General features: G+C 35.4%; 1 protein-coding gene across 6 annotated transcripts in view; it reads left to right on the forward strand.

Moving 5' to 3' along the window:
• Positions 1–24,751, forward strand: part of LOC128186737 (ephrin type-B receptor 1-B-like) — a 48,812-nt gene that overhangs the window by 21,430 nt on the left and 2,631 nt on the right. The window contains exons 3-18 of one of the 6 annotated variants that reach the window (XM_052856606.1): positions 1,812–2,484; positions 8,434–8,589; positions 9,918–10,095; positions 10,329–10,677; positions 16,044–16,119; positions 16,303–16,335; positions 16,993–17,110; positions 17,379–17,446; positions 18,409–18,450; positions 19,903–20,046; positions 20,229–20,414; positions 20,647–20,741; positions 23,026–23,124; positions 23,524–23,637; positions 23,939–24,133; positions 24,419–24,561. In XM_052856606.1, the coding sequence (XP_052712566.1) occupies positions 1,812–2,484; positions 8,434–8,589; positions 9,918–10,095; positions 10,329–10,677; positions 16,044–16,119; positions 16,303–16,335; positions 16,993–17,110; positions 17,379–17,446; positions 18,409–18,450; positions 19,903–20,046; positions 20,229–20,414; positions 20,647–20,741; positions 23,026–23,124; positions 23,524–23,637; positions 23,939–24,133; positions 24,419–24,561 (2,669 nt within the window). The remainder of the gene's footprint in view (positions 1–1,811; positions 2,485–8,433; positions 8,590–9,917; positions 10,096–10,328; positions 10,678–16,043; positions 16,120–16,302; positions 16,336–16,992; positions 17,111–17,378; positions 17,447–18,408; positions 18,451–19,902; positions 20,047–20,228; positions 20,415–20,646; positions 20,742–23,025; positions 23,125–23,523; positions 23,638–23,938; positions 24,134–24,418; positions 24,562–24,751) is intronic. The other 5 variants (XM_052856608.1, XM_052856607.1, XM_052856610.1 and 2 more) reach the window with 5 other exon arrangements.

Below are 24,751 nucleotides of genomic sequence, written 5' to 3' on the forward strand. Positions count from 1 at the left end.
CAGATCTCAATGCACATTAACCTAGATGGCATTCTTTAATATACATGTATACATACCACTTCATCGCTCATCAGCGAAGACAGAAACCGAATAGCAAAATGTGCTTGTTTTTATGTAGGAATAACACATTATATAATTGAGTGTAAGTAGTGAGTGAAGATTGACATGTTATTCAGGGGTTATGGAGAATCAATAGTGATAAATTTCTATAGAATTGATGAAGCTGCCCCTATAATAGGTCTCTTGTTGAGATTCATTTGATATCTGTATATTGATAATTGAATTTGCCAGGGATGATAGTATCCCATGCAGGATTTGTAATGTACCATTCCTATGCTAGAATTCCAATGAAATCTCTCCCTATCTGCAAACAGCGATATGGGTTATAGGTTAAGCACAGTAATGTAGGAGTGTTTTGTTACAACTGAAATAAATGAAGCCAGATTGTTTTACTCTTTAATAATTTCAGTTGATTTACATGTTTTGGTGACTAAAATAATTCTGATCATGAGAAATTGATGACTAGCGGTTTTATTTTCCATTATTTGGGACACCTCCTGATCCTATGTCTCTAAGTACGGCTTGTGTCACCTTCTATAACAAACAACAAAATCAGAGTACAAGAGCTTTTCAATTTCTCTCAAAAGTAAATGCACAGACGAGGCAGGAGGTAATACTTGCTCAATAGAGGAGAAGTTGAAGGGTCATTATTAATTCTGAGACTAAGGCAATTGGGCTTTCATCTTGGACAGCCAGTAGTTTGATTTTCCCATCATAGAGCTGGCTTGTTTGGTAAATGGATTGGGGTATTGAACACTGGCAACAGAACTGTCAATATATAGCATTGCACAGTTACAACAATATTGACTTCTCTGTAACAAGTTTTCCTGCTCCCTGTGTGTTTTTCCAAGGTATTTGTCCAAGAGCATAAATACACTTAGAACCCTATTTCTGAGAGGTCAATATGGGAAGTTTTTCGGTCCATTCGGCAACAGCTTGTCTTGTACAGAAACAGTTTGTGTATACATTATGAAGTCTTTGTATACAGATCAGCAGAGGCCAATGTTGGCGGGATCTTTTTTTTCTTCCAAAAACTTGATTTTTGTCTGCAGCCCACATACCTTGTTGAAATAACTAAAGTTTCCCCCTAGCCAATTGGACAGGCTTCTGACAGTAGGGATTAAAATACACAACACTTGCATCAAAGAAATACCAGGGTATCTCAGCTGCATCTGTTGTATCAATATGTGATAGGGCCACTGACAGTGACAAACTAGTATTTGAATTCCCTGGCCTCTGCCAAAACCTATCCATGTCCAAAAGATAGAGGGTGTTTACATTATGGCAGTAATCTTATCCTACATGTAAGGATGTTGATAGCATTTTGGTCATAACAGGGTGTTTGAAGTTTGCATTCTAACTGAGGCCTCTTTATGGTATAAGAATTAATTAAGGTGTGAGAATTGACTTGTGACTGGATTTGGTTGGATCAGGGGGAATTTGAGATTTAATCAGTTAATGTGTGGTACCATTCGAATGCAAGATGAATTTTTGGTGATATTCAGCTGACGAGACTCACAGGCTAGAATAAGTCTAGCTATTAATTAATTCCCACCCACTCCTAAGTCTAATTGATAAGATTAGGAAAAGTGGCTCAAGTGAATTGAAAGAAAACCAAATTTCTGCTGTCAAATAAAATTGCATTTTATAACATTTATCAGAATGGAACTTTATTAGTAATTTGATACTACTGTGTAGCAAATTTTTATGCAAAGTTGCTTTAATGAATTTGATTTCAATTTTTTTTGCAGTGGATAGAGGGAAGTTATCGAGACAATGGAAACATAATCCGGATTTTCTCTTCCTGTTCTGTCAGCAGTCCTGACGTGGACAATTGGTTGAGGACTCCTTACATTCCACGAAGAGGAGCCAACAGCATACGCATAGAAATCCGATTTTCCATGCGGCGATGTGTTCAACATTCAGATCCGAGCACCATCAAACAGTGCAAAGAAACTTTCAATTTATACTACTATGAAGCAGATGCAGACATTGCAAATGCTCACATGCCAACATGGGACTCAGTGTCATACAAACACATTGACAAGATAGCAGCAGACAATTTGTATGATTCAAATACCGACATCAAACTCAACACAGAAGTTAGAGATGTGTCCCTCAGTCCCGGGATGGGGGGTCTGTACATAGCATTTCAGGACCTAGGAGCCTGTGTTACTTTGATCTCCATAAAAATTTCCTACATAATGTGTCCGAATGTTACGAAAAATTACGCATTCTTCCAAGAGACTCCCGTTGGTAGGGAGAATCCAGGATTTGAGGAACACTATGGGGTGTGTGTACCCAATGCGGCCGAGAAGACACGCCCCAAATATCTGTGCCAGAGCGACGGGGTATGGATTTATGGATCTGGGGGGTGTGAATGTTTGTCTGGATATGAGGGACAAGGAGAAAATGCATGTGTTGGTGAGTAATTTTTAAAAGAAATTATTTTTTCCTGGACCTTGTCAGTTTATTACGTAATGCATATATTCTTTTGAAATCGTTGAAAATATTTTATCAGTATAAACAATATCAACAGTCTGCTTTGATATGAATGCTTTTTCGTAATCTTACAACTCAAGTCACTTAAGTGCTTCCATCATCATCATCTTAAAAATTCATTCCGCAATTTTTTTTATTCATTTTATTTTATCAATCATAACATTTCAAAGTGCATTTCAAACTAAAAATAAGCCAATAATTGAAAGGTGAATGCATCAATCTTTCTACGTTTTAATTGAATTGGTTAGTAAAACTATAATCTGGATGGTGGTAAATGCAAGAAGTACGTAATGTAAGACCCTGGGTGGTGTTAAAGTCAGCTGTTTACAAATAATTGGGCATGCCTTAGGTTAATTGTTTTCATTGTTATCTAGCAGTGAGATTGGTGTTACAGCCAGGGGAAACTGCAGAGGGGGGACATTTAGGGTCAGACCAATTAAAAATAAATGGGGGCATGCATGTTAGAACATATGTTTACATCTGTAAGAAGTTATGAAGACAGTAGTCTCATAAAGAATGGTGCAGCTTGGCACTATCTGTAAAACAGTTGGTTTTATTTTTTCAAAGCCAAATCTTTTGGAGTCGGGAGTGGAATGCTTTTTTCATCTCCAAAAAGCTGGGTTTTTTAAAAAGACATATCACTGTAGGTTGACTGCTTTATGACCACTGGAATAGTTTTCTTACAGGACTAAAAAAAAATTGTAAAGTACCACACATGAGGTTCAGATAAAGAACCATTTTTTCTTTTTTATCCCAGTTGATTATTTTAACTCAGAGGAGGATTCAGCAGGACCAAAACAAACAAAAAACTCTGTAGATCGTTTATATTTTGCATTACATAATGTATATATAAAAAAGAGAGATATAATTTAGTATGTTTATAGGAATGACAGCTGGAAGAAAATCATCCGAATTTTTTTTAAGGGGGAGGGGAGTGTAAGAAAAGATCAGGAAGAACAACATGCACAAATGGTTTTTTGAGGAAAAGGTTTGAAATGAGTGAAGATCTGTAATACAAACTGGAGAGCATGATTTTGATGAGAAGTGTCATTGATAAGGAAAGGATAGGTCTTAACTCCAGCGAAAGTGTCAGAGTCTCATTTTCTTCTCTCCACAAACGTGTTAGAGATCCGACTCTGTTGGACCACATTTTATTTAATGGTAAAAGCTGACTGGTATGGTATGTTCCTGTGATAGCCTTGGTACTACATACTGTTAAACTAGAAAAGACAAGACCGCTTTGCATTTATTTAAGTTCTTAAATTAGTTTAAGATAAATTAAATATTTTTTGAAGACACCCTTTTGGCAAAACTAGGAAACAAAATAAATCGTTTAATGATAAAGTTGTAAGAAATAAGATTTTTTTTTAATGGTAGGTAGTGTTTATGCTATAATAAACAGCTAGTGAATGGGGAAAGAAAAAAGAGATTATAGTGCAGACACGTCCATGATCAGTTTTCCCTTAAATTCAATTGACCATATAGCTTCTTACGGTGTAATGGCTATTTGATGTTGGTGAGGTCCTCAGGGGCCGATCATAGTTTGACCTATTGGTAACCTTACACTCTCCTAAACAGCAATTTACTGCAATGTACACCAGGCTAGACACCAAGGCTGTGTACCGTCAGGCAGGGCCTCCAGAAGGTGTCCAATACTGATTCCTACAAAGTGTTGTGTCATTCACATCAACTTGTTGATTCTCATCTCAATCAGATATCTTAAGCAGGAGGAGAGTAGAAGATAGTAGTTTCATAAAAACATTTTTGGTTAAAAGAATATGAAATTTTTATTTTCAGAATTTTTTTTCTTATGACATCTATCAGTTTATTCAATTGTAAAGAAAATAAGGAAATTCAGTATAAAGTGCTGAGATCAAAAGTTTGTCAATCATTAATTAGCAGGTAAATATTATTAGAATTTCCATTTGTAAATTTTTATGAACTGTATAGGGTAGAACTATACAGTTGTGATGATCCACTTGATGTAAAGGGAGAGGGATAAAGAAAGAAAAGAAGATAAATATTAGATGCATGGGGTCGAATGAGATTTTTGTATGTCATCAATTTCAATCGTTATTAAATTCTCTTTCTTGATAGGCAATATAAAGTTAAGTTAAGGGGACACAGGGATAGATGATTATAAATATTTTTAATATTACCCATAGATTATACAGATATTAATCTTCAGATTTGCGATTTGTGAGAGATATTAAAAAAAGGGATTATCTTATGATAAACCTTTGATGCATATGTAAATTAGGTCTTGCTGATTTTATGAGCTCTTTTCTAATAGAAGGATATCAATATAAAAGAAGAAATGAACTAACAGCTAATTTGGAAAGGTCATAAATCAAAAGGAAATGCTATTTTAATGTTAGTTTTTTCCAGACAACTTGATGTTTTCATTTCTTCGATACACAAAGGAGAAAAATGATTTTGAAGCATAGAAATTAACCGAGAACCATGAAAGAGATTGCAGGGGTCATAGTGTTGAATCAAGATACATTGAACCTTTATTGCATGTAACCGGACATAGATGTGTCGAACATGTTGGGACAGTCACTGCTGCCATTTTGGTTGATCTGTGGATTAGGGGTATCATGTAGTTATAATAGCAGAGACAACTGTTGCAGTTTGCCCATACAATGGTGCTTAGGAGGCCCAACACTTTACATTTGCTGGTCCAGTCTTAATTTGACTTTTGTCATAATGACAGATTTCAGTTGCTAAATTGATGTCCCCATCCATTACCCTTTGTTCTGCTTGACAAAGCCGCCACTACTGTGATCCGGCACAGGTAATAAAGGTACATTTTTCTTTCCTGGCCGCATTGTTGCCATGGAAAGACCAGAGGATTCATAAGAGATGCATGAATTGCCTAGGACAATCTAAGGGGTGCAGGATGCCAATTTGAGAGCAGTTCAAGCGGTCAAGCAGCTTGTTAGAAACCTAGCTTACCCCAGAAATGGTATTGATGTGTTGCCATATGTTGTTAGTATCACATCAGCGGCCATGCATTGTTTTGATACAGTGTGAAAAAAAAAAAATGAAATAATATGTTGTGTATTTTGACATCTAAATACAGTCTTGATTCATAGATACATTTCACACTCTGAATTACATAATTATACAGGTTGAATTTTCAAATGAAATTAAGTATTTGAACACTGACAAATAACCAATATCAGCAATAAATGTGTCAGTATTTGATATATAAAAAATGGCGGATTTTTTGATACTATATTTTTTCACCACCAGCTAAATACATTTTCTAGATAAAGGACCTTAAAAATCCATTAAAATCTTGTATGTCAGCCATGAAAGATGTTTTTTCTTGCATGACCTTCCTCGCTGCTGGAGTGCGTCTGTATCGTAAATAACCACACAGCTTTGTCTGCTAGAATGTGTTTTCCACAAATTTTTGATTCATGAAGGAATTATTGTAAAGTAATTGGGGTCAAATGGGCCAGATTCTGGGCATTTAAATGATTCTGACCACAACGTATTGTTTGGCCCAGACCACTTGGGTACCAATTTCTAGAGTAGTGCTTTTCCAGATTTGAGAGGATATTGTTTGATTTGGGCGAGAATTAAATTGGTGATTGCTGTGGCCTGTCTTTTGTATAGGTGTACTGACAATAGAGCTGTCAACGGGGTAGAAATGTGTGTGTAAATGGCCCCCAAACAACAGAATACGGGGCTTACAGAAAAAGAAAGAAATAAGTGCTGAAATGGAATTAGGAGAATATTACCTGTCATTAATAGATTTGCTCAGACTTCCCAAATAACTTGGATATTCCATTATCAACAACTTTGTATTTAGTTTTTTAGGGAGGGGACAAAAATTGATGCATTAAAAAAGATTGAAGCATGCAGTATTTGTTTGCAATAAACTTCATGGACAATTTGATTAATTTTTTTGAATATATATTTAAAAAAAAATCTTTCATGCTGTTTGGTTTATATGTGGTTTGATTGACAGAATGTGATTTAACAAAATATTTTATTGTCATGTTTTCCCTGTTCAGTATTTATTTAATTGTGAGCCACCATCATTATCATTGCCGTACAACTTGGGGTGCAAGGCAGTGGAAAAGTTTTATGAGGAGAAATTGCATCACTGAAAGTAACTGATTTTAGGGAGAAAATTGAAAATTCCTATCTCTCTTTTAAAACTGTATGCAGCCCAGTTTTATGACTCGGCAATGAAATTTCCAACGTTTTACACTCTACTTCTATTTTATATTCAGCAACAATTAGTTAAAGGCAGTTAATTACCCCATGATGCCATCAGGAAGCTCCAATAATGTATCTATCAAATTGCACTGGTTTGATGGGCAGATAACTTCATTTGAACAGCGGGTTTTAATTCCCCCACTGGACCCAAAGAAAAATTTTATTCATGTAATTTAGATTCTGGTGGCTGATACAGTCTAGCATTTATGGTTTGTAAATTTGATGAACCCAGCAGCCATGGACTTGGTACATTCAGGAAAAAAAATCTGCTAAGGGAAAAAATGGTTTGATAAGTTTGATGGACATTGAAAGAATGGCAAATCAGGGGAGTTAATTCCTGGTCTGAGCAAAGGAAGAAGATGGCTTTTGGATTCAATGCATAAACTGTACCTTAGAGATTCAGCAATGTTTGACAGATACAGGCAGCAATGAGTACTTTATGGTACTTAAGGTGTTCATAAAATCAAATGATTTAATTTGATACCATGGGAACGGCATTAATTGTGCCATTGTTTCTCTTGCTATCCTTTTGTGTACAAGTATCTATGTACAGTTATTTCCTTCAGCGTAGGAATTATTTACAATTACCTCTTTGAGGCTCATGAGAGAATTTGACACAGACCAACTGGTTTGAAGAAATGCAGAGCGTTTGACTTTGGCGGGCAGTACAACGAAAGATGATTATCTTATGTAATGGAATATAAGTTACATTGAAGTTTTGTTTAGCACAGATTTTTGGGTGAAAAAGAGTGTTCCCTGTCAAAATTTTGTGTAGCTTCAGGGTGAAAGACCAATATTGTAACATATTGCAGCCCATTAGAGTTAGGTTTCAGCCACTAGCTACTACACATAGATTGTTTTGTCAGTTTAACTTTTTTACATTTAATATCTAGGATCTAGTGGATTTAATAAAAACCGCGATGAAATAGTATCCCAGGCTGTCTGACTCTTGTCATAGAAGATCAGTTTTCAAATAATTCCTGTAGGAGATTGCTTTTAGTTTCCTTTTGTTGCAAAGTATCATATTTTATGTTAGAGTGATTATTGCATTCAAAAGAACATAAATTGAGATATAAAATGTGCCATTTTTTGGTGCTTTCAATGAAAAGTTGTACCCAAAGGAAGCTGAATAATTATATAAGCATTTTAATGACATGCTGTTCGGAAGACATTAAAGTGGATTTTTTAAAATTATTATTTTTATTGCTTTGAAATGATAAAAATGCAGTTTGCACATTGAATAGCGTGACAAATACATGTTGGCATGTGATACTGATATCATAGGGACTAGGTCCATGCACACACCTTCAAATATCTTGTACACATGTTACCACATTGAAAAGTACATGTTCCGTCCGGTATCTTTTGTTGAAGAAGAAATTTATCTATCAATGTATACTATTGTGGGCAAATCAGAGGCTCATGGAATCTAAAGGTTTAATGGAACATGATTTAAAATCAAACAAGATACATGTCCTGGTACTAATCACAAATGCCAAAATTGTAAAAATATGTTTGAAACTTTTGATAATTTTTCTGCTCATTTACAAACAGACTGTTGAATTTTTTGTCATGTCTGTGTTCGCCAAGTGTTCATTTGACCATGCAATGAAAGTATTCCTTTCTTTTTTTCAGAATGTAGACCTGGCTTCTATAAATGGCTGCTAGGGAACACACCCTGTTATCCCTGCCCTGCCAATAGCTACACCAACGCCCCCAAGTCAGTGGAGTGTAACTGTGCGGACGGGTACTTCCGCAACCCCAGGGACAGCAAAAACTCATCCTGCACCCGTAAGTGCAATGCCAGTAACTTCCTATTACTGAAATACATCTACTTAAATCCTGTTAGCCCCCCCTCCCCCCCCCCCCCAACATACATACACACATGTACCATTATTTTATCACCAACATTCTATAGGTATACACCTAGTACTTGAAGCTAGAGTATAATCAGTTGCTAAAAGTAGTCCATTAGGCAATGTTTTAGAAAATGTAGTATGGGTTCTATTTTTTTCATGAGTTAATAGATTACAAAAATAGAACCAGTGTGTTTGAACATTCAACTGTGTACACAAGAATTAGAAATTAGAAAAAAAATTCCAATTTAAGGATCAAGTTTCATATAGGGCCTCAGTCAAAAGCATATGAGGGTAATTCATAGATAGATTATGGGAATATTGAACACGCAAGGGAACAGAGAGTGCAATTTCAATGTATTTCAGCATTGGTCATAAAAGAAATTTCTAGCCTTGGGCCTACACCTTTCTCTTGTAAATGGGAATTGAAGGCAACAAATTTAGCACCAGCATGCAGCTATCTTGGTTTAAAATCGCATGTCACCAGAACATTACCAGAAATTCATGTTTAACAAAATGGAGTTCTTTAATATTTGTTGATAATGGGGTATTCAGTGTGCTGATTTCTCTCTTTTATGAATACCTTTCTGGGAGTCAATGTGAAAGTAAAGGAAAGCCATCATTTCTTATTTCATGTTTTTAAAATGAAGATTTCTGAGGCATGTGGTTGACAAAACAAAAAACCCAGAGACTTTTGGTCTCCCTTAGTCATAGTTTACAGACAGATAGTTGATATATCTCGGCTATGGTTATGACTTTTCATCATTGACATGATAATTGATCGTGTAAATTTTTGATATCTTGTTTAGAATTATGAAAATTAGAGTGAAATGCCCTTATAATGGGGAGAGCAATTTCCAGCTCAAATGTGTGGTGGAAGAAGATAGTCATGGCTCTGTGGGCACAAGTTTTTAAAGCACACACTAAAACAGGGTGATATTTCGCACATTGCCACACATAGAAAGTTTCAAGATTTTTATCAACTCCACATTTAAACACCTGTAGTCTTTAAGCATGTTAAGGGAGGTAACCCAGTAAAAAAGATATTCAGGCTTCTTGGTTTGACCATTGAGTTTTCATGTCAATGAAGTACATCTTTTGTCCTCAACATTTATTACAAGATCACTGAACTTCATAACCCTCATAGGAGTCCACAAATTTTAAGCATTTTTTTCAATGGACTCAGTTTGAAGTACATAGGGCATATTGGTTTCCTCAAATTAATTTTGAAATGAGTTGATTGTATTTTATTTAATTTTTCAGAGCCACCTTCAAAGCCCAGGAACTTGGTGGCTCAGGAGATCACCCATAACTCCATTACACTGGCATGGATTCCTCCGGTATCGGACGGTGGGAGAAAGGATGTCCAGTACCGGATCACCTGCAGTCCCTGTGAGACTGTGTCCTTTAACCCTGGCTGGCAGAACCTCAACCAAACCCGGTATGATACAGACATGCAGCAGTGGATTCAATCTCATTATGATCCATTTATATAATCGTGTTCCTATAAACATGTATTTTTTCTGTGCAAAGTTATATCCTAATTTTTGAGTCATAATCATTGCCTTTTTAAAGTATTTGAAAACATTGTCCTTTTTATTAAAATGATAAATTTTCAAGATTTCCTTATGGTATTGTTATCATATAGACAATTTGTTTTGGTGTCGTTGTCAGGGTGACCATTACTGGCCTGACCTCAAGCACCACTTACAGTGTGAGAGTGTCCGCCGTCAATGGCGTCAGCAACCAGAGCAACATCCCAATTGAGTTTGATGAGGGTCAGTTCGTGACCAAAGCCAGCACCCAGACCATCCAGCACTTCCAGATCAGCAGCCGCAACCAGGCCGAGGTGACGGTCACCTGGGACATTGTACCGGGGATCAGGAACCAGGTCCTGTTCTACCAGGTCAAGAGCGCACCCAGGCTTGGCGGTTACGGGGACATCTTCCTAAAGAATACCTCCTCCACGCATCAGAATTACACTTTCAAGAATTTGAATCTTGGCACAGAGTACAGTCTTCAGGTAGGTTTTCAAGTGTCTGAACTTTTTCAGGGACCATTCAAGGGACACCCCTTAACCCCTTCACCCTCCCTCCTCCATACCTTTCCAACACCACCAAAATTTAATTTTTAAAAAGAAACATATGTACTATGCAGAAAGTGTGCCTTAGATACTTTTGCCAGTTTATATTCATGATCTTTGTATAGCAAGGTAAAAAGTTTTAAAGTTTTTGTTGAGCTGTATTGGACTGAAACTCTTGAAATATAGATATATGTATATGATCAAAAACCTTAATGATCTCTGTTATTGCATACATTGCAAATATATTTCAAAAATTTGTGCTGGGTTTGCATGTTGTTTTGCAGAGCTAAATCCGACCACGAGAGTTGTTTTAGATAACATGCTTCACCTTATGACTTTGTTCAGAGAAGCAAAACAAACTCCGTTTATTGAAACATGCCATTATTTCCGCAATGTGCTGCAATGTTTTTAAGTAGGCAAATTGTTCTTTCAAAGTAATCTGCCTTTTTAACTTTGCTAGAACTTCTGAAATCTGTTTGACTCATTATAAAAAGAGTGTTAGTTTATTTATTGAAGGATTTCATTGTCACACAAATAAAAAGAATTTTTATATTGAAAGCTTTGTGAATAGCAGTATCAACATTAAGAAATATAAACAAGCGGTTAGTCAGATGGAGAATGGTCCATAAAAGTATCACTTCCAACAACTAAAGAAACACAAGTGTATTGATATTTGTTTTCAATACAAGATCTAACTCTTGGAGAATGCCATAATTGAGTTACTAGGACATTTACAAATGCTTGACAATTTATTGAAGCTTCTGTGTTTGTGTTAGCCATACACATTTTTGATGGAGGAAATTGTCTTTAAGCCAGTTTTCTGGGATAAAGTAGCAGCACTCCACTTAATTTTCCACAGGTTGATTGCATCAGAGAGCTAAGCAAACCCTTTGAATGACATTTTTCAATTTCCTTTAAGGAAAGCCATTTTCTTGAAAATCTGATCTTCATAAAAGTGTTTTTGGTATTGTATTTAAAGAGAAAACCAAGAAAGAAAAAAAAGGCGTCAAGACTTGTTGTGATTTTTTAAGCGCTGCCTTAAATGCATAAAAACGGAGTCCCTATCTGTGCATGTATCAGTAAATGATAAAACACATGCGTTCTTTTCGAATCTGTGAGCAAACTGAATGATGTGATTAAGTGTTGGGAGGAGAGGATTATTGCAATTGTTTATGTCTACTCTCTTCAGTTATCTTATCCTAAATTCTGTCAAATCGACACAAATGTCAGGTTTTCAACCTTTTGACATCCCCCCTTTCTTTTAAGTCTTTCTCATGATAAACATTGTTGTTCAGTTTTGACTTCGTCTAAAACCTAAGTTTTCTAAAAGTACTATTTTTACTCATTTGGGACCATGACGATTTCTCTCTCTCTCTCTCTTTCTCTCTCTCTCTCTCTCTCTCTCTCTCTCTCATCACCTATTATAATGGACACTTCACTGTCTCCATAGTTGCATTAAGTGTTCTAGTATCCCCATCCACACAGAGACCTGTATCATTGATTATCGTGATCCAGTGGACAGGGTGAAGTCAGAGGATTCACCCTGCGTGCTGCAAATGTATGTTTTGGGAATAGCCAGGTTTTCCTGAACGCTGTGATGTGGATTGATTGGTAGCACAAAATTGAAGCATTTTATGGCCCCTGTTCATTCAGGGTGAACCATTTTTATGTCCCATTTCTTTTAATCAAATGTTGCTATGGGTGCCCTTTACCTGAAAAACAACTCAATTGTTAAGCTTAAGCTCCTGTAATTGCATTGCATTTCTTTTGGTGGGTTGCATTTTTTCCCTCTTGTTTTAAGCAAAGTAATTTGGAGCATATCAATTAATAAGGAGTCTTTTCTTTTTCTGGTGGCTCAAATCATCATAAACTCTGTACGCTTGCATAATCTGATAGAAATCAAAGCAAACACCGGACATTTTACCGTTTCTTTATCAATGCATTTCCTCCAGATTAACCAACATATGAAATGTACCAAAAAGAATTGGAGATTATTGAAACATATAAAATGCACTAGAAGTAATTATTGTAAGTTAACATCCTGCATATTTATGAATGGTGGTTGGTTTGTTATTGTTTGTGTCAAACTTGTAGTAAAACATTAATGACACTGCAACACGCTAAGGCTATAAAAATTGTCCTCAGTCTTAGATGTCAAAAAGAAAAAAGTATGAAAAAATGAATGTCCATGCTGTGATGTTACGGGAAATAAACTTCGGGGTAATGTTCAAGTTGGTAATATTTGGCTTCACATGTTTCGCTACATGCAGTCACCTTATAATGTCAATATATCATTGAACTAATTCATCCTTCTCAATGTGTAAAAAGAAAAACATACAAAAAGAAAAAGATGGAATGAATTGAAGAGCTTTTACGGCTCAGTAAATGCTTGCTGTTCAATATTCATATTGGGGTTGATTAAGGGGATGTGAGGTATTAGGGGAAAATCAGAGTTGTGTGGGAATTAAGAAATTAAGGGGCATATTGAACATGTCATGTGGAGAAAGAGTTAAAATCAACAAGGGACCTTTCATTTTTGTCACAACAGGGGACAAAACATATGGTTCAATGATTTAACCAATCGAGACATGCAAAAACAATTGCCGTAGGAGTATCATTTTTCTGTTTTCCCCTTCTTTATGTGGATCATCATTTAATTAAGTTGCTGCAATTAGACTTCTTGATTTGACTATTTTTTTCCTTTTTGCGAAAGTCAGAAATATTTATTTGATTTAGAATAACAGAACAAGGGAAAACTTGGGGGATCTTGTTATTTGAGTATGCAGATAGAGACAAGACAGTCATATTTATGAACAAGTTATCAAGAAGGCAATTGTTCTGGAGGTATAAAAACAGAGATGGTTTGGAGTGGGTAGATTTTAGAATATTTATTGTCCTTTATCAACCAGAGTTGCCTGACTTGCTTAGTGATTAACGCTTGGAATAAAAACAAGATAACATTTGTCATGCGGGATCTGAATTTTTACTCTGTGTTGATAAAGGAAGAAATTTTACACCTCCAAGTGTGATTCAGTAATCTAATTCATCAAAACTTATCAAGGGGGATGATACCAAAACATTTCTTATCTTCAAATGGTTCAAAAATCCAGTCAAAATTTCAAGCAAAAATACCAATTTGAACACAACAGATGGGATTACAAGCAATAAAATGATGGAAAGGCGCTTTTTACCTACTCTATGTTTTTCAAACTTCTTCAATTTTTTTTTTTAGTTGGGAAACGTGGTTTGTGGTGCATGTTGTATTTTGTCTGAAATTGTGTTATTTGGAACAGCAAAATGGCTCTGATCAAATACGAGTTTCATAATACCACGAGTGTTTGTTTAAAGATTAGAATGACAGAATATATTGTTTATGAATCTTTCCACCGATATGTGAAAAGCAAATTATATTACTAGATAGTAGCAGTGTTTTTTTTAAAGAAAAAAATTGATGCCAACAGTTCGTTCTGGGCGGTCCCTAATCTTGAAAGTAATAATTATTGCACACAATCAGCGGGATAAAAATTGTGCTATTTTATGCTTGGAAGGTGAAAAAGCACCAAACCTGTAATTAATCAGATCGTGAACTTATGTTTTTTTTTCTCAAGATAAATGTTACAGAGGGCTGTAAGTCTGATGTAAGGCTTGTGTCGGTGCTCTAATAAAAATCCCGAGACATGCAGAAGCAGAAGACTTTATCATGCTTTATGTAAGGTTCCATTGGAGAAACCTGTCGCCAGCAGGCAAGAAAAATTTGTGAATTACAGTCACAGTCCAGTGCACTTTTTTCAAATAGACACTTTTCTCCAGCTTTGAAGCAAGGAAAACCCTATAATTTGGGGCTTTAATTGTGGAATTTAAGTGTTTAATACAGGTTAAATATTTAAGTTTTAGTACCTGTTTATTTTTCATCCCAGCAAATTAGGATATTAATTGACAGTTAAAGTCTATCTTAGATCAGAACCGAATTCATCAGAGATCAGTCTCTATTTCCTGGGTTGAGTTTTTTGAAGGGCCTGAAGCTGCTCTTTAAAAAGAGCATATGGTAATGATGATTTTCTAACCCAATAATTTTACTTTTTATCTTGAAAACGGACCTCTTGTTTATGTTGCAAGTATTTTTATGCTTCACTGAATAGATTTTTTATTGCCATATACTGGTACCAAAATCATCTTTTTCTTTTTTTTATCTCATAAGTGAAGCTTTTTTTTTTTTTGTGGATAAGGACACAAACAGAAAAATTTACAAAAACTGCATAAGTGCATGTAGATTAATACAAAGTTTTTTAAGTTCAATTTTTCTGACAACACTATGCATCCACTGAAAAAAGATAACTCACTTTTTAAATCTATAAGCAGTAACTAAAACTAAAAGAAAAAAAGGACAAATGCTACATAAGGATATTACTTTAATGAAATGACAATAAATTTGTAGAAGTTTGAAATCTATGTGAAAATCTTATAGATGATCAATCAAAAATGAAATATATATTTCTGCTTGCATGCAGTCAATCTATTTCCACATTTTTTTGGTCTAATTGGGAATCCATAACAGCCAAACAGGACTACATCACAGATAATGAGAATAAAACGGAGCAGCCTTGTAAAGTCGGTGTTAGCTGGCATTTTGTTTGTGCGATCATTGATGAAGTGGTCAGACGTTGAGATGGGAAGAATGGTTGCTGTCATGTCTCGAGACTCGAGTCGAGAGTGTGTAGTGTTTTGTCATTTTATTTCCAATAAACCTAATCATTCTGGGACTTGCAGTCTGACTTTCAGAGGAGTTGCACTCCTGATAATGTTTCTTGTGGTTGAAGAAATCAAAATTGTGTGAATATATATTATTTGACTGAACTGAAAAATTAAGTTTTTGTCTTGTCTGTGTGTTGGGAAGTGTTGAGTTGAATGATTCCATTTTCAATTTCAAAATTCATAACCAGCATATTGTAATTGTCTTAGCATATGTTCATACCGAAAATTAATTCCCAACTCCCATTACACCCTTTAACCACCATCCTCTCCCCCCCCCCCAAAAAAGTATGCGTAATAATAAAAACTGCATTTCCATAATGATAAATGCTTAACAAGTTATGATATCATATAATAAGTGGTACATGTATTGCATGAATTCTAACAATGAGTCTTGTGCCAAGATCAGTGTTGGATGTAATTATGGCAAAGAACATCATCTTTTGGAGAAAATGAGTTTTGTTTAAATTGGTACATGTGCCTGTATGATATTGAACAAGCCTTTTAATTGGAAGCCTGACACACTGATTATGTTTTTGAGTATTTGTGTATTGTAGGTGAGGTGTTACTTGGTAGACAAAGGATGGGGCGACTTCACAAAGCCACTGCACGTCATACCGGGAGATACTGCTGGTACGTTCATTCACTCGTAATTCTTTCTGCCAAAATTAGAATTCTGTGATAATTTTAAAGGATTCTGCTGCCAATTTCAACACATAATTTCTGTACATGTACTTGCCTGTTTTAATTTGAAAATGAAAAAAAACTTAAATGAAAAGGTTTTAATAATACAAAAAATGTCCAAATTTGAAATAGGTGGATGGAATGGAATGGCCCAACGTGAAAAAGGTTGTAAAAATAAAATCTAGGAAAAAATATCCCATCAGATTAGCATGCATGCAAAAGAAGCATGCATTAAAGATTTTACTTTCCTTTAAAAGCTTATGATGTACTTTTGTACTCAGAAACTCTTGTTGCATGGTAGGGGAATTAATTAAAACTGTTCTTGTGAAACATGCATACTCTTTGCAAAACTATCATCCCAGTGATTAGCTTTCTTTTAATTAAAACTCAGCAGTTTGGTGCTTGTAGACAAATAGGAGATCCATTGTATCTAAATTAATGCTATAAAGTAAAGTGATGTGTAGATAAAGTATAAATAAATTCTCATCTTTGGTCTTCATGTACAAAAGCAATTTGATTTTTTAAACCTTTGGTTGATGCTGACTATTGGCATTACTTAAAATTTCAACATTATCGCTTCCTCTTCAATATTGATCTTTTTTATGAACCAGATTTATTTAGCACATTACACATATACAGCCTCCCCCTCATTTTACACTAGATATTTTTATTTCTCTTCCTCAAAAAATGATCTATTCTGAATGAAATGCATGCTCCCTTGAAATTGCATTGACCTTGTCATATTTTTGTTCATAATATGTACATGTATTTTAAGTCCTTATAGGAGTGAAAGTAGTCCTAATTTTAGGGTTGTTTTAACAGGGGAGAAAAAGATGGATCCCCCTCCCGAGATGTCAGTGGGGATCATCATCGCTGCTGTTCTGGCCGTTATCCTGTGTATGGCTATAGCAACCGGGATGATCGTGATACTTATCAAAAGGTGTGTCTTTGGATACTAAAACGCTGAAATTATCAATGTCTAGTGGCAGTTCAAGATTTACTTGATTTTGATAGATTAGTTTCTAAGCCCATTATTCAGAAGTTAATTGACTTGTAAAATTGATAAATTAAACTTATTGAATTAGTGACACCATATTGTGGACATTTGGTGATGGAGAAAAGAGTAAATAGTGTTGCTCCAGAGATTTGGAGCAGCCGATAAATCTGGGATGCATTTTTGTATAATTGTCCGTGTTGTTCTGTTGCAGGAATCAAGGAAACTGCCAAAATGACAAAGGGGGAGGGGAGTACGACCCGCCGTATAATCCCGGTGAGGGTATGCACGTTTTGCACGTACTAATCAGAATTGTAGCCATAGTAACAGCTAGTGACAGAAACCGTAGAGACTAGTCGGTCTGTCGCTAGGACTGCGTGTGTATTGTTTTATAACCCCACTTCGTGTCACTTTGAAGCATTTTTGATTGCATTTGGTAAGGAATGTGAATGAACACAATTGGATTTGCATTAATTATTTCTCCCTCCTTATTATGGAGAGGTTGTTTGTTCTATGTGCGAGAGAATGATTTTTGTTAACAGTAAAGCTGCCATATTAATCAAAGCAACTAATAACTAACATAGTTCTTGCAAAAATGAATTTTTTTATTTTCTTTATAGCATGCTTAAATGGTTGATGTATCAAAATGTATGCATGATGCAGTATAATTTTATTTACCAAAAACACAATACCTTGTGTTGTCAGAGTGTGTCTTTTACTATGTTCGTCTGTCTTTTTTTATCCATCAATGTCTGCTTTTATCACTCATTATCAGCCAGAGATTTCATGTTTTTCATTTGTAAGCATGTCTGCAAGGAATTTCTATAGTGTATACAGCCATTAAGTTGAAGGAATGTTACGGTATCAAAGAAAGTGACCTGTTCTTGTAAATGAAGTCTGTCGGCAGACCAGTAGAAAGTAGTTATTATGATGCTGTTTGCTTAGGTATAGAATAATCTTAATCCGTAGTTGACCAGTGCATGGCTATTACATGTATCTCTTTACATGTATTATACTTGAATGATTTGCATGTTTATTTGAACTCCCCATGGATTGCTACAGATATTTTGTAATTCACAAATCATCTTTAGAAAGATTGATGTTTCAATATAATTTTGCCATCATATTGGTTTATACATTCAAGCTAAAAGTGTCACTCTTGAGGAAAAAAATTGGTGTGGCTTGTGCTTTAATTATGATTTTGATTTTTTTTTCTGCTTACTCATAAATTTTTATTCCTGTAGTTCTCCATTGTCCCCCATTGGAGCCCCATATGAATGGTGGATGTAAGTAGCATGGATACTTGTCTTAACGTAGTTGTATAGACTCTAGCGTTTTAGATTCTTACTAAAAGGCCACAACTGGGGAGAATTTCTGGGCTCTGAACAACATACACCCTTTCTAACTTTTTTCTTCTGCAAACTTTTTACATTTTCATAACACAGTTTTAATTTGTAGTGCAGATACTAACATTGTTTCATTCTTTGTGTGATCTTCATGTCTTATGCGTTGCATTTATTTGAGTGCACCTGCAATAGTGCTGCACAGTTTTTGCACACTGCTTTCCTGTGTTTGCTTGCGTACCCACTCTGTTCTGTTTCTATGTGTCTTTCTTTCTTTGATATCACCAAATTTTCACATCAACGATTTCTGGCACCCCTATTTCCCCTCCCATTGCTGTCATCGACAACATTTATATTTCTGTGAATGTCGAAAAATAAAAAATCTTTTTAGATTGTTGAAAGGAAATGATGGAAACTTTCTTTCAGAGTAGTATTGATACAAGAGGTGGAGTCCTTTCATTGAAAATTAATATTGTTATCACATTCAAACAAGGAAGCGACTTCAAACCCGGATTGTTATGTAACCAAAATCTACGTGCATCAAAGCTCTTGTGAAACAAGCTTCAAGATTTAATGCTTCAATTTAAAAGATAAGATGAAAGAGGCAAAAACTTATAATACCCTTGTTTTTTCATTTCACTGATAGCCATAACACACAGAGATTTGCAGAGTTTTAAAAAAGATTTCTTTGGGTTTTTTCTAATTCTCAATTCCAATTAATATGGATCTGTTTCTCCTCCAGAAAACCAGCCTTGATGTGAAAATTACTAGGTGCTTGCGTTTAATGAGCTGGCTTGTACAATATGATTGGCTTGGTCTGAAACTGGCTAATTTGATTAACAAGGAATCGCCCATTGATATGCTAATGACATGATGAGAGAAAATACAAATATTGTGACAGTTCACATTCCTTGCCAGTTGTTCAAACAATTTATTGTAATCTAATAAGTGATTGCAGTTGTCCTTCCTCATTATGTTAATTAAGATGAAACAAAGTTGGATTAAAATAAATCCCTTTGGTTAGAATTTCCGAACATTTACAAATTATGCTCATTTAGGATCCCATTTATTTTTAGATTTTACCAAAATTATGTTTCTTATACTGGTATTATGACTACATGTGCATTAACGCCATGAATTTAGAACAATTTATCAATAAATTTAATTATTTGGTTTAACAAGTCTCATGATATAAAAAGAAGAAACTTGTAAAGTTATTGATTTTATTTGGACAAAAGTCCACTTTTACTTATTGTGTAAGGAAAAAATGAATCCCATACATGTAGTTTAGAGGATAACACGCAGTTTCAATTTACGGTCCTGAAAAAAAACCTCATGCCAATACTTTGTGTGACTGCATGGTAAATACTGCACTGTGTGTCTCTGCTATTTCAGTGACCATGCCACTGTTTCCTCCCAACGACTGTGTCAAGTCCTACGTTGACCCTCACACTTATGAAGACCCAAACCAAGCAGTGCGAGAGTTCACCAGAGAAATTGATGCGTCACACATCACCATTGAATCTGTCATAGGAGGAGGTAGATAACATGATTAACCCGCAACAATCAAATTTATCGCTTTTTCTTGTTCTCCATTTTACGAGACTTTCATGATACTATTTCTACTATTTCTAAACTTCATTGTATTTTGATGAACATTTTGGCCCATAAAACTCCAATTTGTGTGCAACAATTCAAGTTTCTAAATTTACCATTTTTAGGAGAGTTCGGCGATGTCTGCAAAGGAAAACTACGCAATCCTGTAAAGCCAGAGATGTCAGTAGCCATAAAGACTTTGAAGCCTGGTGCAACAGACAAAAACCGCTTAGATTTTCTGACGGAAGCCAGTATAATGGGACAGTTTGACGATCAGAATGTTATATTCCTAGAAGGAGTTGTCACAAAAAGTAATTTGAAGATTTTTTTGTCACTTTTTCCATAAGCCCATTCTACCACTTCGGAAATGTTTTCTAAAATAAAAAAGACACACACTGTAAAAAATTTCAACTCCCTTCCGCTTTGCTGATTAAAAATTACATCATTACCAAAAATTCTCCCAAAAATTTTGGTATCAGTTTTCCATCATTATTAAATCTGTTCTGCTTTGAATTTTCATTATCAAATAAAAATTGCTTTTAGATGAAGATGCAGAAGTAATCATTTGTTTTGCAGGCCATCCAATCATGATTGTCACGGAATACATGGAAAACGGATCGCTTGACACATATTTACGAGTAAGTCTACCATGAATTTTCTTTTTTTTTTTTTTAATATGGTACATATTTACATTAGTCTTTTTTTTTTTTTGAGGGGGGGGGGTGTTTATAATGGAATATTTGAAACTCTTGTCTTTATAAAAAATAAATTGTAATGTGGATTGGAATTAATCTGACACAGTGAGTGGTAAAATAGACATCACGGCAAGGCAATATCATTCAATTAGTATCCCCCTCACTTTTTATGGGGGGACAATTGTTTACCCAGACAGATGACTGGGAGATGGAAATTTGCCTTCTCTTTTTTCCCACCCTGATGTGCCATAGATTTCCTGAAGTAATCAAGAAAAATATCCTTATTGATGAGTTAATGTTAGTTGATATTCCAGTCTTGTCATAAAATATCCTGGCACATCCAAATAAAAGGACTCATAAAATTCCTTCTGATTAACTAAGAAGTGTAATAACTCATTCCATGGTCCAGTCATGTAATGCCCAGAAATAATTAATCAATTTAGATTGGTTATCCTCCAGTGCAGATGTACATTCATTAAACTGTGGTCGGGACCCCCCTCTCCAAAAAAAAAAAAATTGGGGGTGAAGAATCTAGGAAACAAAGGGACATAAATATCAATTAGTCTCTTCTATCCGTCAACACCTGGTGGAGAGCTGAAGGGTTTGTAAAATGCAGCACTCATCCTTTCTGTCTGCTGTAATGACAGTGCCATACTAGCTGGCTCCACTTGACAAATTTGCTGCAGGGGGAGAAATAATTACCAATTTGGGAAATAATCTACTGAAGTTCTTGCATATTTCAAGACTCATTTGTCTTTAAATTTCCCTCTTTTCTTCTCTAAAGGTTGGAATCGTTCGGTTTCCACGGGTGGTATTAAAGAAGCTTTCTAACTCTTTTTTCCACATTGACTATTCAATTTGAATGTGAAAGTTTTCTGGTGCAGAAAATTAATTAAGAAAAATGTCAGAGGGGTTTTTCTGTTAATAAAGGGCTTGTAAAATTGCACAATCAGTTTTGGGAGGAAACATGATTGATTAAATGTTTTATGAAATGAAGGTTGAATTCTTGCTTTCAAGTATTTGTGGCTCCGTGCAATATTAAGATGAATTTCTTTTATTTTGTCCTGTAAAAATTGTCAGGCAACCCTTATTTTACTATTATAGGATTTACTTAGTAATCAATTGTCCAATAATCCTATCCTCTACCCAACGTCTTGAAAATCTCTTGTGCACCATTTTACATACAAATACATGTTATCATGAAATCACAGTCAACTATTTTTGGTCCCATATTTTTTTCACTATACTGGAGCAAGAAAGAAGGATCCGTGTATATTTCCTGCTGAATGATGAAATGAGATTAATTTTGAGTTGTTGTTGCAATCCAAGACTTTTATTGAATGTTTTTTGTCTAATGTTTTATGGAGAAATAAATGGATGGAGGAAGAAATCGCAGAGGGCAAGGGGAAGCTGACTGGATTTTGATGAGTGGCTGCAATGCAATCAAGCCTGCTCTGTCCCCTTCCAGTCATTTTTCATGACAATTGTTGTCAGATCCCCGCAAACACCATCAAACCTCCATTAATCTTCTCACCAAAAAACCTAGGAAGAAAAAAAAGACTAGTTATTTATACTCACATAAAATAAAATCCTGACACGGACAGAAAGTATCCCAGTCAATGCTGAACACAGAAAAAACGCATTCTATAGAGACAAATTATCAATTATTTTGTGATGAAGGACAGGGGGATTACAGAGAAAGGGGAAAAATGAGTGATGGATTGGTCGGAAATGCAGAATCTGGTTATTGTGGGCAAGTTTTATGCATGTCTGCCCATATTATTCCCTCATTGCAGAAAAAAACCCAACTTGAACCCCAGTAAGCTGATTTTCATCAAGAGAGGTTTCCTCGTAAGTCTAATTTATTGTTTTCTATCCCGTTTGACGGAGGACCAATATTTCATTGTTTCTTATAACTGCTGCGTCTGATAGAAATTCACTATCTCCCAGACATTTTATTGTTGACATAATCCCCCCTTATGATCACCTCCCGCCATCTTAAGAGGAATCTCTACCATCTTTTTGTCAGTCACCTCTTCACCTTGACCAGTAAAAAGTTGCGCAATGCTTTGGTTTTTATGGCACATCACATGCTTGTTGCCAGCCAGTTTCTTTAATAAGGGTTTCGATTAGTTCACAAATCATTTTGAAGGAGCCAGCTTGACATAGTGGCGACTGTTTGTTTGAATGTGTCCTCACAGATTTATGATTTTCAATATTTTTTCAGAATAACGATGGGAAGTTCACAATAATACAGCTGGTTGGAATGATGAGAGGAATTGCGTCAGGAATGAGATACCTATCCAACATGGGCTACGTACACAGAGTAAGAAGCTCACGCATTCATCAGCATGTACAAAAATTCCAATCAAAGTCTATACATATAATTAAATTTTGGCTCATTTGAAAGAATATAGAACACTGTTAACAGCTTAGGAAAGGGAAAACCCAATTTATTCTTTGATTAATCCTCATTTGGATACCTTTCAGATCTCAACAAGAGATCTCTCTACAGTTTCATCTTGATTCAGAAGTATTCAATCAAAATATCAGATAAATTTAAGAAAAAGTCTAGACTTGCAAACAAATTTTATCTGTGATGTAATAGCTAAGTGGTTAATGATGAGCTCACAGAATTGTCTGCGTTAAGGAGTTAGTATCTACACATCAGAAAGAAGGAAATGCATGGCCTATATAATGCTAACTCTCTTGTGATTGTTTGCAGGACCTAGCTGCCCGGAATATTCTGATTAATGATAATTTGGTCTGTAAAGTGGCTGACTTTGGATTGTCCAGGGAAATCGACATAGACACTACTGATGGGGCCTACACTACAAAGGTAGGGAGATTAAGATCTGGTGCATCATGTACCGCCTTCATAACCTCTCCGTCACTGATCGAGAATAGATTACTTCACTTTAACTCATTTTGCATTTATGCGCAAATTGAGTTTGGAATAAACTGACATATCAAAACTCAAGAGAACACATCTAATACTTTTCCTGGATATGTAATGGTTTAAGGGTAATTTATATCTCCTGATGACAAATTCTTGTGATTCAAAAATTCTTTATAGATATATCAATAAACTGCAGTATTATCATTCTGACCAAGTTGATATTTTTTAAATTTGTATGCAGGGTGGAAAAATTCCTGTGAGATGGACAGCACCAGAGGCCATAGCGTTCAGGAAGTTTACGTCGGCCAGTGACGTGTGGAGTTACGGAGTTGTCATGTGGGAGGTGGTCTCCTATGGAGAGAGGCCATATTGGAACTGGTCCAATCAAGACGTCATCCGGGCCGTAGACCGGGGGTACAGACTCCCACCACCAATGGTAGGGGCTCGATTTCATTTTTTTATTATATATTTGATATAAGTGATGATTTTCATGAAATAAATAGTGACATATATAAGCTAAAACTTATTACTGTAATCTTTAATTTTTCCTTTTGCAAAATTAATGTCCTGGTCAACCATGAAGATATGAAGATATTGAATGCAAACAATATTTCGTTCCCTTAATGTAAAATTCATGTTCAATTAATTGCCGTTGCTGGTAAGGGACGGTCAGTCCTAAAGTGAATTAGCTTGACTGATTGTGTTGTGTTGGATTTGACAGGACTGCCCAGAGGCTCTCCATCAGCTGATGCTGGACTGCTGGCAGAAAGAGCGAGGAAACCGGCCCAAGTTTGACATCATTGTCAAAAGTCTAGACAAGTTCATCAGAGCTCCAGAACTGCTAAGGAAAATTGCAAAGCCAAGGTCTGTCAATATAACTAAATGTACCTGTCCATTATTATAATGACTACATGACTAGTGTAAATTGTTTTACATTCGTTCTCAATATGATAAAAAGTGACCTTTGCCAATTACATCAATTAATCAAATCATATTTTTAATGGTGTTGAAAAGTGTTTAAGTTGTCTTTTGAACTCCTGCTTAAATTTGCAAT

This window comes from Crassostrea angulata, chromosome 6 (genome assembly GCF_025612915.1).
Source record: "Crassostrea angulata isolate pt1a10 chromosome 6, ASM2561291v2, whole genome shotgun sequence".
NCBI lineage: Eukaryota > Metazoa > Mollusca > Bivalvia > Ostreida > Ostreidae > Magallana > Magallana angulata.